Consider the following 14,311-nt stretch of genomic DNA (forward strand, 5'->3'; position numbering starts at 1 on the left):
GCTTATTCCCTGTCGAAGTGAGGAAAAAACTTCTATCTTGTGCAAACCCCTGATATGGAGGGTCCCGTTACAGTAACCAGATTGATCTATAAAGTGATACCCTTGGATTAATGCAACGACCTTTTGATTCGTCTTCCTGTGTCTACGTTTAATTTCTCTTCAGTCTGGTTTATTCACAAAAGTCGGAGTAATCATTGTAGAATTCAAATTTGATCAGTTGTTCCCTGCCATCCTCCACTGCTCATGCCATTTCTTTCCGGGTGTACTTTATATTCCTTAGCCCGGCCCATGTAATCTGGACTCTGCTTTATCTCTTCAGTCTTACCTCTTATCATTCCCTACCTTGTATGCCAAGCTCAAATCACATAGCACCATTTTCAGGTTCATGGAAATAAGCCAAGCTCTTGGACTTCAGTGCACCTGCACATGCTGCTTATTCAGCCTGGAATGCCTATTCCCCATCCTGACTCATTCCTTTGCCTGACTAGTTTCTATTTGTTCTTTAGAATTCAGATCTCCTCCTCTTGGAAGTTTTTCTTGCCCACCTGAGAATTGCTTATAATACCTTCTTACATATGCCCAAAGTATTCTGTGCATATTATCAAAGAATTACCTAGTCATCTTTCCCCCGCCCCCCTTCCAGTTTCCTGGAGAACAAGGACTATTTTCTCATTAATAGTGTATTACCATGCCTGGCACAAACTCTGGCACATAGTAGCACTCAAAAGATATTTATCATTGTAAATCAACTACATGTCAATAAAATTAAATTTAAGAAAAGATATTTATTCAGTGAGTGAATAAGTCAGTAAGTTAATGAATACCATGGAGTCATGCAAATAGCATTTGAATGGAATCTAGAGACCAAAGTTTTATACTTGGTTCTGCCACTTCCTGGATGGTTTCAGTTGAAATCAATTCATTCCACTTCACTTGAGCTAGATAAGCCCTCAGTTTTCTTCCGGGTTTATAACTGAGACATTATGTGGAGAAAAATGAAGGTATACAATCTTTTAGAGCTGACAAACTTGAGGGGCTGGTTAGGTAATTCTTGAACTAAAAATGTACTCTGAAAAAACGTGCCAAATAAATGTGAACTTCTATAGCAACATTAAGTTCAGTCTACTTATGCTTTAAAAAAATTTTTTAATTTAGGAGTTCCCGTCGTGGCGCAGTGGTTAACGAATCCGACTAGGAACCATGAGGTGGCGGGTTCGGTCCCTGCCCTTGCTCAGTGGGTTAACGTTCCGGCGTTGCCGTGAGCTGTGGTGTAGGTTGCAGATGCGGCTCGGATCCCGCGTTGCTGTGGCTCTGGCATAGGCCGGTGGCTACAGCTCCGATTCGACCCCTAGCCTGGGAACCTCCATATGCCGCGGGAGCGGCCCAAAGAAATATCAAAAAGACAAAAAAAAATTTTTTTTTAATTTAAAAAATTTTGGAGTTCCCGTCGTGGTGCAGTGGTTAACGAATCCGACTAGGAACCATGAGGTTGTGGGTTTGGTCCCTGCCCTTGCTCAGTGGGTTAACGATCCGGCGTTGCCTGAGCTGTGGTGTGGGTCACAGACACGGCTGGGATCCCGCGTTGCTGTGGCTCTGGTGTAGGCCAGTGGCTACAGCTCCGATTCGACCCCTAGCCCGGGAACCTCCATGTGCCGCGGGAGCGGCCAAAGAAATAGCAAAAAGACAAAAATAAATAAATAAATAAATAAATAAATAAATAAATAAAAATTTTTTTGTCTTTTTAGAGCCACACCCTCAGTATATGGAGGTTCCCAGACTAGAGGTCGAATTGGAGCGGTGGTAGCTGCTGGCCTACGCCACAGCCACAGTAATGCCAGAACCGAGCTGTGTCTGCAACCTATACCACAGCTCACGGCAACACTGGATCCTTAGCCTACTGAACAAGGCCAAGGATCGAACCTGCTTCCTCATGGATGCTAGTCAGAGTCATTTCTGCTGAGCTATGACAGGAACACCCTCTACTTATACTTTTTAAACGTTTTCTGTTGTAGAATCAATTATTTTCACAAAATCTTTCAGATATATTTATCTATGCATAATATCTGTTTCAGAAGTAGAGAAGCTGAAATTCAGTAATGTATTAGAGCCAGCAGCAGCGTCAGACTCTAATCCAGAATTGTCTTGCTAGAATATCCCCTCATTGTAAAACAATTGTGATATGATAGAGCTAAACCAGTAAAGAAAGTAGTGAACTTTAAGACAAATTGCAGAGTTTAAAATAGCAAATAGCACCAAAACTAAGGGGCTAGATGACATTCGATTTCAGAATCACATAATTATGGGTGTGGCAGCATTCTGAAGAGGTAATCATCTACTTTCTACTTCTTTCCACCTTTATTTTTTATTTGTTTGTTTGTTTATTTATTTTGTCTTTTTAGGGCCACACCTGGGGCATATGGAGGTTCCCAGGCTAGGGGTCTAACTGGAGCTGTTGCTGCCGGCCTTCGCCAGAGCCACAGCAACCCCAGATCCGAGCCGCATCTGCGACCTACACCACAGCCCATGGCAACGCCAGATCCTCAACTCACTGAGCTAGGCCAGGAGTCGAACCCACAACCTCATGGTTCCTAGTCGGATTCATTTCTGCTGTGTCATGATGGGAACTCCTCTCCTACCTTTAAGCAAGCCTAAATCTACTAGTCTCCAAACAGACAGTTATGAAATTTGTTTAAATATTGGGAAAAAGAATATTCTACAACTCGTTTTCGTACTTCTCCCAGTGTCATGTTGTCCTGATACCAGAGGATTTATTACCTTAACAATGGCTAGTTTCATTACCTTTATTTATAGCTGAGGAAAAACGAGGCCCAAAAGGTTGCAATTTGCTCAGAGTCACATAGGAAGATTGTGGCAGAGCCAGAACTCAGAACCCAGCCCTTTTTGATTTCCAGTCCTCTGCTCCAACTACATCAAGAGGGATTGTAAGAAAAAAATAAAAATAGAAATGGAGCTCCCAGGCTTAAGGATCCTGTGTTGTCACTGTTGTGGATTGGGTCACTGCTGTGGCATAGATTTGATCCCTGGCTTGGGAACTTCTGCATACCTTGGGTATGGGAGAAAAAAAAAAAGAGGGACTGTGATTTTCAGCACTTCCCCATTTTACTCTCTCTGTCTTTTGGTAAGTTTTCAACATAGTCCTTGACTCTCCAGCTAAGGCCTTAGTTGATAGACTGAACTAGTTCTAGCAATGACCCCATCCATTCCTGGCTGTGGTAGCAGGATGCTAAGAAGGCCTCCTAAATTCCTGCCCCTGGTGTACCTGTTGTCTAAGCCTTCCCCACGTGTGAGGGCAGGACCTGTGGGTACAAGGTAGTCACTCACTTGATAGGTTACATCGTGTGACAAACGGATGGTCATCTTCGGTTATGTAGGGACAGAAAGCGAATATACCAGCATTACACTACATTTACTGAGAAAATGGATCGCTACCTGAAGGTAGCTCCCTGAATTTCCTTACTTCCACCTCTAAAATGCTGAGTGGTCTTCCATCCTTTTTTCCCCCTCCCCAGGTAGCAGATGAAAGTTACCTCTCAAGTTATCAAGCATCTCTTTCACATTTTCGATTTGTCTTTCTTCCTCTTAGTCATTCCCCACAACCTACAAACACATAGGGTCTCCGACCTGACAGAACCTTTCATGATTCCACAATTCTTTAGAACTTTGATGCTTTCTTCCTCCTTTCTCTGTCAGGTTCTGCTTGTTGTAGTCCATTCTACTGTTTCTCATTGAACATCAAGAATGTTGGCCTCAGCTGGGCCCAGATCCAGATCCAATCATCCCCAGCAGGTTTCAGATCCCAGCCCACAGAAATAAAGTAAGAAAGGCACCATAGTGTACCATTGACATTGGTTTCAAGCTGGTCCTTGAACCGTCATCTCCTCTACTTGCTTTATTTCCTGAACCCCTAGCTTCTTAGGCCTTTTAGTTTGGTTATGTGATAGACTCACTCTCTGATTTTCCAACTCTGTCTCCTCCAATCAGCGACTTGTCTTCTCTCTTCTTCCATCATAATACTTTGGGGATTTCTTTCTTTTTTTGGCTTAGAAAGAATGAGGAAATGACACCACTGACACCCCCACCATGTTCCCATCACCCAGCTTCAACAATGATTAGCATAAACCCATGTTGGATTATCATTTTTCTGTGTTTGGTAAAAAGCACATAACATTAAATTTACCATCTTAATCATTTTTAAGTGCTAAGTTTAATAGTGTTCAGTATATTCACATTGTTGTACAACAGATTTCTAAAAGTTTTTCATCTTTTTTTTTTGCTTTTTAGGGCTGCAGCCACGGTATATGGAGGTTCCCAGGCTAGGAGTCATATTGGAGCTGCAGCTGCTGGTCTACACCACAGCCACAGCAACGCAGGACCCGAGCCACGTCTGTGACCTATACCACAGCTCATGGCAATTGCTACATCCTTAACCCACTGAGTGAGGCCAGGGATCATACCTGGTCCTCATGGATGCTAGTCAGATTTGTTAACCGCTGAGCCACGGCAGGATCTCCAAACTTTTTCATCTTTTAATTCTGAAACCCTATATCCACTAGGCATTAATCATATTGGGTTATTTTTATAGTAAATTCCAGACCTCGTATCAGTTCATTAATAAAGGAATAAAGGACTCCCCCACCCCCATTTTTTGGTACAACAACAAAACTCTTATCACACTTAAATCAAGGTTTCAACAGGAGTTCCTGCTGTGGCCATGGTGGGTAAGGATCTGGTGTTGTCACAGCTGTGGTGTAGGTTGCAGCTGCAGCTTGGATTCAGTTCCTGGCCTGGGAACTTCCATATGCTGTGGGCGTGGTTGAAAAAGAAAAACGAAAGCTTTCGACAAGAAACTGATGACACACTCAAAGAAGATAACTTTAGGAGGGTTTACTTAAAGCTTGTGAGTGTAGCAAAATCATAGATATAATGCAGTAACCTAGGGTAAGTGACAAAGTTGGTACCACCCCCATACTTATAAGGATACAGGGAAGGAACATTTACCAGAACATGGGTGGAGAAAGAATCTATAGAGTTGGCTACTCTGGAAGAAGCATTGACTTTGTGTCAAGAGACACAGTGAAAGGCGATCTTTCCGGGAAGCAGGGGAATGGTACCCTGATAGTACTTTTCTCTCTCCCTCTGTTCTCTGATGAGAAGTTTGTCTTTTTCCATCCTTTTCTCTCCTCTCTGCTGTGTCTGGCTTCGCTCTCAGGCAGGTCTTCTTTAAATGGAGGCCACTTGTATAGCAATCGCAATTTTTCATTCTGATCGGGCTCCTACCATCTTGACTTGACTCATGTGCCTACCCTCAAACCAGTCACAGAAGCCAGGGAAGGTGCTTCTCGGCTTGACCAGAACTAGGCCACACACTTATCCTTGAAACTGGGGGACTCAGCTCCATAGAAGTATGGTGACTGAGACTGACGGATTGAGGTGTGTGTGTGTAGTATGGAAAGTCTGGATGCTGGTCAGCCAAAACAGTTCCACTATTTGTCCCTCTGTTGAGTTCCATGCATTTTCCTGAGATTGGAACCCTGTTGGGACACAGGTATCTGGCCACACTGGACTTGTCTGTGATGCCTGCCAGCTCTTCTCCAGAGGTAGGACCCACCCTTCTGGCTTGGAGTATCCCCCAGACTCTGTCTATCCTGCTTAAAGCTTGGTCCTGCTTGTCCTCTTCCTGCTTTAAATGCTCCCAGCAAGCTGCACAGTGCATGCAATGTCCTTTCAGACACTTTGGCAACTAGTGAGTCATGTATACAAAGAACCATTCAAAGCAGAATGTGGTCAGTTCTCTGAGAGAGTAGTGGAAAGATGTTTGGAGAGCAGAGATAAAGGCATAGAACATCTGGCTGGGAGCATGAGAGCAGACAAACGATTCAGTGACTATCAAGCACCCAGGACAAGCTGAAGTGTAGGATGCCTAATGATAAAAACAGGGATAATAATAACAGCAGCTAATACACATAGTGCTGAACCATATGCCAGGCCCTGCTCTAAGAATATTACATGAATTAACTCAATGAATCCTCCCCATCTTCTTTTGAGTAGGTACAGTTATTACTCATTTTAGAGCTGAGGTTAAGTAACTTGCCCAAGATCACATAGTAAGGAAGTGGCAGCATATGACTGAGTTCCTATCCTGGAGGTTCTTAAAGGCCAGGATACAGTGGTAGCTTTGACTTAACAGTTGTCTGAGTAGCTGTTTCATCTTTCCCAATGGACTCAAACCCACTGAGAACAGCGCTGAGTCTAGTTCACCTTTGTACTACAACTTAGGGAGAAGCTACATCTATATCCTCTTTGACTGGGCGATCTTCACTGGAATGGGCATTTGTTATACAGAATAAATGAAATCTAGAGTACTGTGGATGTGACAGGAAGTTATGGATCTGACTAACTGAGGCTTTCACCTCTGACTCAGTGTGTCTGGGCAAATGACCTAATGGCGCCAAACTGCTGATTTTCCAACTGTAAAAGAGAGGAAAACAAGTACCCAGCATGCTTCACCAAGACACAGCAAGAGTACAGCAAATACATAAATAAATCCACCTATTAAATTCTTGCAACACTTCAGAGAAAGGTACTATGAGAAACCAAGCTAAATTTCTTAGTTTCACCGTAACATCAGTAATTAGCAGATTTGCATTAGGAGCCACACATTCTAGACCCAATGGAAATACAACAGAATAATAAAACATGATTTCTGCTAGTCCCTATTTTATAGGATTTGGTGCGCAAGAGCAGTTTGAGTGGTAAATATACAGATTATTTAACAGAGATCAAAATGTAAAGTACATTAGAGCTCATCCGGTTCAACATACATAAATGGAAAATGAGATTCAAAAGGGGGAAGTAATAGACTGAGGAAGAGTGTTATTAACGCACAAACTTGTCTTCAAAGAAAAGGCCTGGGTCCTGGGCTTGAACTTGAGTCGAAGAGGCACCATCTGTGTTACTTGGGGCCCGTGGCTTAGTTTCTCTGAACCAAATTCCCTTTCTCTAAAATGGGGATAATAACAACTTACTTTCAAGGGCTCTTGTGAAGATTAAGTAAAATCATGCATGTAAAACTTTAATCCAGTGCCAGGTTTAGCCCCACCAGTCAACTATTACTGTTACCTCAGTAGGAGAAAGAAAGATATTTTGGCTCTTTTTCTGTAAGAACCATTCTTTCTCTGGTTAGACCTCATTCACAAGGTCGGGGCAGAACAGAAAGTGCTTTCAGCTGCTCGGGATGGGCGCTGCAGGAACACGGACCCAGCCATCCCGGGAGGCAGAGCACTGTCCGCCCCGGCAAAGCCCATCTTCCATTTCCTGCCCTTCTTTTTCGGGAGCGCCGGGCTACCGCCACGCTCTCGGTTATCTCATTTTCCTGCTTCGCTGGCCTCTCTCTGGCTTTTCTCTGTGTCTTCTCAGTCATGCGGGCCGCGCGGCAGCCAGGCGACCAAGGCTGGCGGTTCGGTCCCTCCACGCCCCATTCTTCCCCTGCGTTCCCTCCAGTCGCAGCTGCGTTCCGAAGCCCGGGTTCCCGTGGGGATTGACGCACTGGGGGAGGAGCGGTTTCTTGCTGCGCGCCTCTCAGGAGCATTACGGCCGGGCTCGTTCCCGGCTCCGGCCGCCAGCCCCAGCCTCCCGGGTCCGGAGCGGGGACTGGCGGAGGCGGCGAGGGAGGGAGCGCAAGCGAGGGGGCACGCGCCCGCCCGCCCGCGCCCAGACCGCCGCCGCCGCCGCCTTAGCAGCCATGGCCGAGCGCCGCGCCTTCGCCCAGAAGATCAGCAGGTAAATCTGGAGCTTGGGGCGCACCGCCTCTGCCGGGGGAAGAGCAGGAGAGTCCTCCCGGGCTGGGCCTAGGAGGCGGGTGGGTGTGGCGACGTGGGCGCCGGGATCCCGCGGCCTGGTGGCGGCTGGCCGGAGAGGTGGATGGGGTCGCCGGGGCCGCAGGAGGCGCCGGGGCCGTAGGAGGCGCCGAGGCCTCGCGCTGCCCTCCGACCCGAGCCCTCAGCCCGCGCCTCCCCGGGGGGCGCGGAGAACCTCGCCCGCCCGCGCGCCCGCCTCCGCCGGCTCCTTGGCTGCCCGGGCCTGGAGTTTGCGGCGGCTATTGAAGGACGGGCGGGGGAGCTCATCAGCCGGCGGCTCGGCGCTTCCCAAATTCTTTGTGTCCCCACCCCCGGGCTGGCCGGGGCCCTTTCCTTTTTCCTTTTCCCGCCCACCCTTGTTAGCCCCAGGGGGGTGCGGGGGTCCGCCCGCGTCTCCACCCCAACAAAAGGTTGGGCGCGCGGCGGGCTCCCGGCGGGTGGGAGGCCGCCCCTCCTTCACGCCTCTCACTCTCGCCAGAAATCTGACAGGAATCCTCTGCACCCAGGGGCCCAATTCACAGTGAGCTCCTGCACCCAGAATTGAAAACGTACGGCCAAAATGAAAAGTTGAGAGCTGTGATCCTACGCTGTGCAGCTGCCCAGTCCTCCGAATTGTAGGCTGGAGCTTGAGCCTAGTAGCGTGTGAACGTAAATTGCGCCTCTGTTTCTCTTAGCTCCAGAGGAAGATGGATAATAGGCAGTGTTCTTTACACACCGGCCCTTTGGTGTTTGAGGGTCTAGAAGTAAGCAAGCGATCAAGGTTGAGGTTTCTGACCCTTTTACCTACTGGTGGTGAGGCAGTTGCCACCTTTCTCCCTAAAAATTGAATTGTGGTGGAGGCTTCTAATATTTGTAGACTTTCATTGTGGAATATACTAACGTATAGGACATTGACATGTCTTATTTTAATAAGACCGTATTTCTGTTAATTGTGATGTCCCAAGAAAAGAAAGAAACGCTCGAATGTGTTTCTGTGACTCTGGCTCTTTTTAGTTTGCTGGTATTTCTTAAAAGATTTTTGGACCTACCAAACAGGCCCTTTCTTAACTGCCTGAACTTCCATAGTGTTACTCTGTTTTGGCACGTTTTTCATTTAAAACTCACATCTCTTTCATTTTTTTTTCGAGCTTTAAAACACATTTCATTTTCTCTTTAAGAGGCAAAATAGCAAGTGCTTAAAAGCATAGGCTGTAGGGTCAGTCGTTTGACATAGGTTCAAATCCTGGCTTGTTTTCTAAGTTGGCACCTTGGCCAAATTGTTCAAATTTACTTAAGCTTTAGTTTACTCATCTGGAAAATGGGTAAAAAAAACAGCACTCAGCTCATAGAATTGTGAACGTTAAATGGCAAAATTTGTGTAAGGGGTTTAGTACAGTGTAGCCTTTACTCAGCTCATAGAATTGTGAACGTTAAATGGCAAAATTTGTGTAAGGGGTTTAGTACAGTGTAGCCTTCACTGAACACTTAACAATGAGTAGTATAGCCTAGGGAGCTGGGATAGACTTAATAGGAACTTATTGCTTCTGTCCTTATTTTTTGTAAAGTAATTTGGTCTTGTTTCTGAAGACAGTGTGGTTTAAAAAACAGATGTATTATTTGACATGCATGCTCAGTGTTAACTTCTTTTTAATAGAACCAACAGCTTATCTCTGAGAACACTACGTTCATAAAGAAAGGGAGTTAGGTGTGAAGTATATACAATGTTCTGCATTCATGGAATTCGTTCTCAAATAGGACATGACAAAACACAAGAAAAAAAGATAATCAGTTTTTCAAAACAAAAATTTCAAATTTATATAGCCCTATAAAGTTATAAAAGTAAACAAGGCAATGGAATGAAGAGATACATTGATTGGAGAGAGAGAGACTTAGGAGGTAGGCATGGCAATGATTGATGATTGTTTGCATTTGGAAGGCTGAGGAAGAATGAAGAGTCTGGGATGATACACAGGTTTCTGACTTGGGCAGCCAGGATGGAGGCAGGAAGAAGAATGGGTTTGAGGATGGGAAATGAGGTAGGATGGAGACGATTTAGTTTTGGACATGTTAATTTTGAGGTGCTCATGGAGCATTTAAAAAGAAATGTCTCTTAGGCCATTGGTGCAGGTTTAAGGTGCAGAAGAGAGCTGGAGTTGGAGATCTAGATTTGGGAGTCATCAGCAAGTAGATTGTAATTGAAGTCAGAAGAGTAGATGAGATAGTCTATGCACAGACTTAATTTGGAGGAAAGACCAAGGATAAAACTGCTGTAGCTGATGAATTATTGCCTGCTTATTGTGAATGAAAGGTGCTTTCCTCTTAGTTTCTAAATATAGCTGAATAATACCTCTGAATAAATTCTTGTTTCCTTTCTTATTTTCCTACTGGGGGAAGAATAGCGCAACTCTGGAGACAAACCACCTGGCACTCATTGAGTAAACTCTGGCAAGGTACTTCTCACTTTTCCCTCATTTTCTCTACCTGTAAAATGAGGTTCATAGTAGGGCTCACCTTGCTAGATTGTTGTAAGGATTAAGTAAATCAGTACCTGTTAAGTGCATAGAACACTGCTTTTTAGATAATAAGTGCCCCAGTAGTAGCACTTATAGGATATTTATTTATTTATTTATTTATTTTGCTTTTTAGGGCCACATGTGTGGCACATGGAGCTTCCCAGGCTAGGGATCCAATCGTAGCTATAGACGCTGGCCTACACCACAGCCACAGCCACGTCAGATCCGAACCACATCTGCAACCTACACCATAGCTCATGGCAACTCTGGATCCTTAACTCACTGAGCGACCCAGGGATTGAACCTGCAACCTCTTGGATCCTCCTTGGGTTCGTTAACTGCTGAGCCGGGATGGGAACTCCATAAAATGTTGATTGCAGAGGAATGATCTAGGATTTTGTTTGGATTATTTTGTTTTGTCACTTGATACTCAGCTGTAATGATGAACAGGTGTGTATACTTCAAGCACTTTTTACCGCATTGTCCCCAGAGGGCAGAAGGACATAATAAAGAATGTGATGTGGCTCCCGATCACGTCATACAGGTTGAAATTGAAGCTATACCAAATAATTGCTGTATAATCCTGGGCAGTTGCTCTAACCTCTTTGTCTTGGTTTCCTCATCAGTAAAACAGAGCTAAAAACCTCAGTAGGAATAATTTGAGGATTAAATGATATAGTGTGTGTCAAACAGAACTGTGCTGAAACATACTAAGTCTTCAAAAAATGTTAGCTGCTGCTTTTATTCCTCCTCTATTTACTATTATTATTATTCCCACGATCCAGCTGTGGAATTGATGCCTTCTGAGAATTAGATTATTTGCCTTAATTGAGACTCAAACCCTAGTCCTCAGGTTTCCGATATTAAACTTTCTGATTGTGTTTTCTTTCTGCAAAATATTTTCTGTGGTAGGTGTAGATTTTCTAACAGTGCCACTGTTAGCATCCCAAAGGGTACTTTTGCTTTCTTAGTCTTTGTTAATTTGGTATCATTTTGCTGCCTAAGAAGCAGATTTTAGTGAAAGGCTTTCATCAGATCTTTTATTTCTGAGGAAAATTTTACATGAGTAGGATTTCCTGGATCTAGGCTTATTTATAACCTCTGTGGTTTTTCGTCTTGAATCTATTCATAGCTCTAGCTGGGTAGGCCCAATTCTTTCAGTCTCCTTTGTTCAGTTTGTAATCTCTCTCCTGACCAAAGTCAATCCTTTCCATATTGTATCAACTGCTTCACTGCTGCCTGTTTCATCACTTTAGACACATATACCTCTCTCTGACCTTTTAATATACTAACTCTTTTTTTTTTTCTTTTTTTGGCCACACCTGCACTGCAGCATGTGAAAGTTCCTGGGCCATGGATGGAATCTGAGCCACAGCTGTGACCTCCGCCGTAGCTGTGGTAACTCGGGACCCTTAACCCACTGCACCACAGCAGGAACTCCTCACCTCATTAACTCTTAATGCTGAACATCTAACTCATTTCTTACTCCTGAGCTGCAGAGTAGTGTTGGAGACTAGAGTAGTTCAGAGTTGATCTTTTATTAATTAATGTCTTCTCATTTGAAATGATGTTTAATACAAATAATTTTTCTTATTTATCATCCTTGTTTCTCTACCGTGTCTTTACTGAAAAGTTTGGGATCATCTCACATGAGTCCTTCAATTTAACCTCAGCATATGACTGGCCCCGTTATAAGCCTTAACCATCTTTCTCTTGAGCCTGAAAGGTGTCTTGTCCCCCAAACTTACCTTTTTTTATTGCACTTTGAGCCCCATACCTTGCCACCTCCCTCTGAACCTTGATCTCACAATTTTCCTTTTCCTTTCTAGCATCTTCAGTCCATTCTTTTTTTTTTTTTTCTTTAATGGATGTTTCCCTTAAACCATAAGATTTATGATGCCTTTCTCATCATAAAACAAAGAACCATTGAGTCTTCTGGCATTTCTAGCTGCCAACCAATCATTCCTTTTTCTTTTCTAGTCACATTTCTCACATGTATGTGGTATAGTCACGACTCCTTTCTGCTTGTTCTTTTTCTCATCAATCCTTGAGCCATATGGTAGGCTTACCATGGTACTTTATGTGTGTTTGAATTATAGAACTCTTGAGAACTGGGAACACGTGACTTTTTTCTTCATCACTGATTTCATGAGCTGCCGTGGGTTTTTTTTTTTTTTTTTTTAATTTCTCATGCTTTCCCTCATTTCCCCCTATTTTGTACTCCTTTTCAGAGCTCTTTGTGGGCTGATCTGGGTCATTTTATCTCCAGTGCTTAGCACTGAATCCTGTGTAAACTGGACACATAAGTGTTTGAATGAATGCCACCTGCCACCTTGGAGCATCTTTCATTACTTCGCTTCTAGATGACCACAGGTCACTGCTGATCTTTTTCCTCTCTAATTCAAACATGTTATAAGTGAAGTCTCCCTAAAACATAGCTTTTATTATGGTGTTCTTTTGTTTAGAAATATATACATATTGGATTCCTACAGGGTTAAATCTAAATCCCTGCTTGCATTTTAAAGTCATCTATAATCTGGTCCTTCTCTTGTTGCTTATTCTATAGCCTACATTTTGGACTAGTCAGTGGTAAAGTTTTCACTTTACCCCTACAAATGCTCTGCTTATTTCCATCTTTATAACTGTTTCGTTGTTTTTTATTTTTGATGTATCCTGCCTCCTCTTTTCTAAATCTTACCCTTTCCTTTATATTATTCCAAGCTGCTGGCCTTACATTTGAGATAACTATTTCCTTGTTTTTCTTTTTTTGTCTTTTTGCCTTTTCTAGGGCTGCTCCTGTGGCATATGGAGGTTACCAGGCTAGGGGTCTAATCAGAGCTGTGGCTGATGGCCTATGCCAGAGCCACAGCAATGCCAGATCTGAGCCACATCTGCTACCTGCACCACAGCTCACGGCAACGTCGGATCGTTAACCCACTGAGCAAGGCCAGGGATCGAACCCGCAACCTCATGGTTCCTAGTCAGATTTGCTAACCACTGAGCCACGATGGGAACTTTTCTTTATTCTTACTACCTATGCATGCGTCCCTGAGCAATATATATTTTTTGTTTTTGAATTCATTTAAATAGAATCATACTGTATGTTTGTATGCTTTTCTGTCTTCTTCAAAATTATGTCTGAGATTCAGCCATGATGTTACAAGTATTTGAAGTTCATTAATTTTTTTGTTTTGTTTTGTTTTGTTTTCAGAGCCACACCTGGTGGTTCCCAGGCTAGGGATCCAATAGGAGCTGTAGCCGCTGGCCTACACCACAGTCAAGCAACTCAGGATCCAAGCCATGTCTGTGACCTACACCACAGCTAACGGCATCGCTGGATCCTTAACCCACTGAGCGAGGCCAGGGATCGAACCTGCATCCTCATGGATGCTAGTCGGATTCATTTCCCCTGAGCCATGATGGGAACTCCATTTCATTCATTTTCATTGTGATATAGTTATACAATGAGACAATATAAAGTAATTTTCCTTTTTTATATAATAATTTTTATTATTTTCCGTTATAGGTGGTTTACAGTGTTCTGTTAATTTTCTACTGTATAGCATGGTGACCCAGTTACACATACATGTGTACATTCTTTTTTCTCACATTATCATGCTCCATCATAAGTGACTAGACATAGTTCCCAGTGCTACACCACAGGATCTCATTGCTAATCCATTCCAAGGGCAATAATCTGCATCTATTAACCCCAAACTCCCAATCCATCCCACTCCCCCCCCCCTCGGCAACCACAAGTCCATGGTTCTCCAAGTCCATGATTTTCTTTTCTGCGGAAACATTCATTTGTGCTGTATGTTAGGTTCCAGATATAAGTGATATCATATGGTATTTGTCTTTCTCTTTCTGACTTACTTCACTCAGTATGAGCGTCTCTAGTTCCATCCATGTTGCTGCAAATGGCATTATTTTGTTCTTTTT

General features: G+C 43.8%; 1 protein-coding gene across 4 annotated transcripts in view; it reads left to right on the forward strand.

Moving 5' to 3' along the window:
• Window positions 1–7,615: 7,615 nt before the first annotated feature.
• DOCK7 (dedicator of cytokinesis 7) overlaps window positions 7,616–14,311 on the forward strand; it is a 225,551-nt gene continuing 218,855 nt past the window's right edge. For 2 of the 4 annotated variants that reach the window (XM_047788826.1, XM_047788828.1), the window contains exon 1: window positions 7,616–7,800. In XM_047788826.1, coding sequence (XP_047644782.1) covers window positions 7,763–7,800 — 38 coding nt within the window. In that variant the 5' untranslated portion in view covers window positions 7,616–7,762. The remainder of the gene's footprint in view (window positions 7,801–14,311) is intronic. The other 2 variants (XM_047788827.1, XM_047788829.1) reach the window with 1 other exon arrangement.

This window comes from Phacochoerus africanus, chromosome 8 (assembly GCF_016906955.1).
Source record: "Phacochoerus africanus isolate WHEZ1 chromosome 8, ROS_Pafr_v1, whole genome shotgun sequence".
Lineage (NCBI taxonomy): Eukaryota > Metazoa > Chordata > Mammalia > Artiodactyla > Suidae > Phacochoerus > Phacochoerus africanus.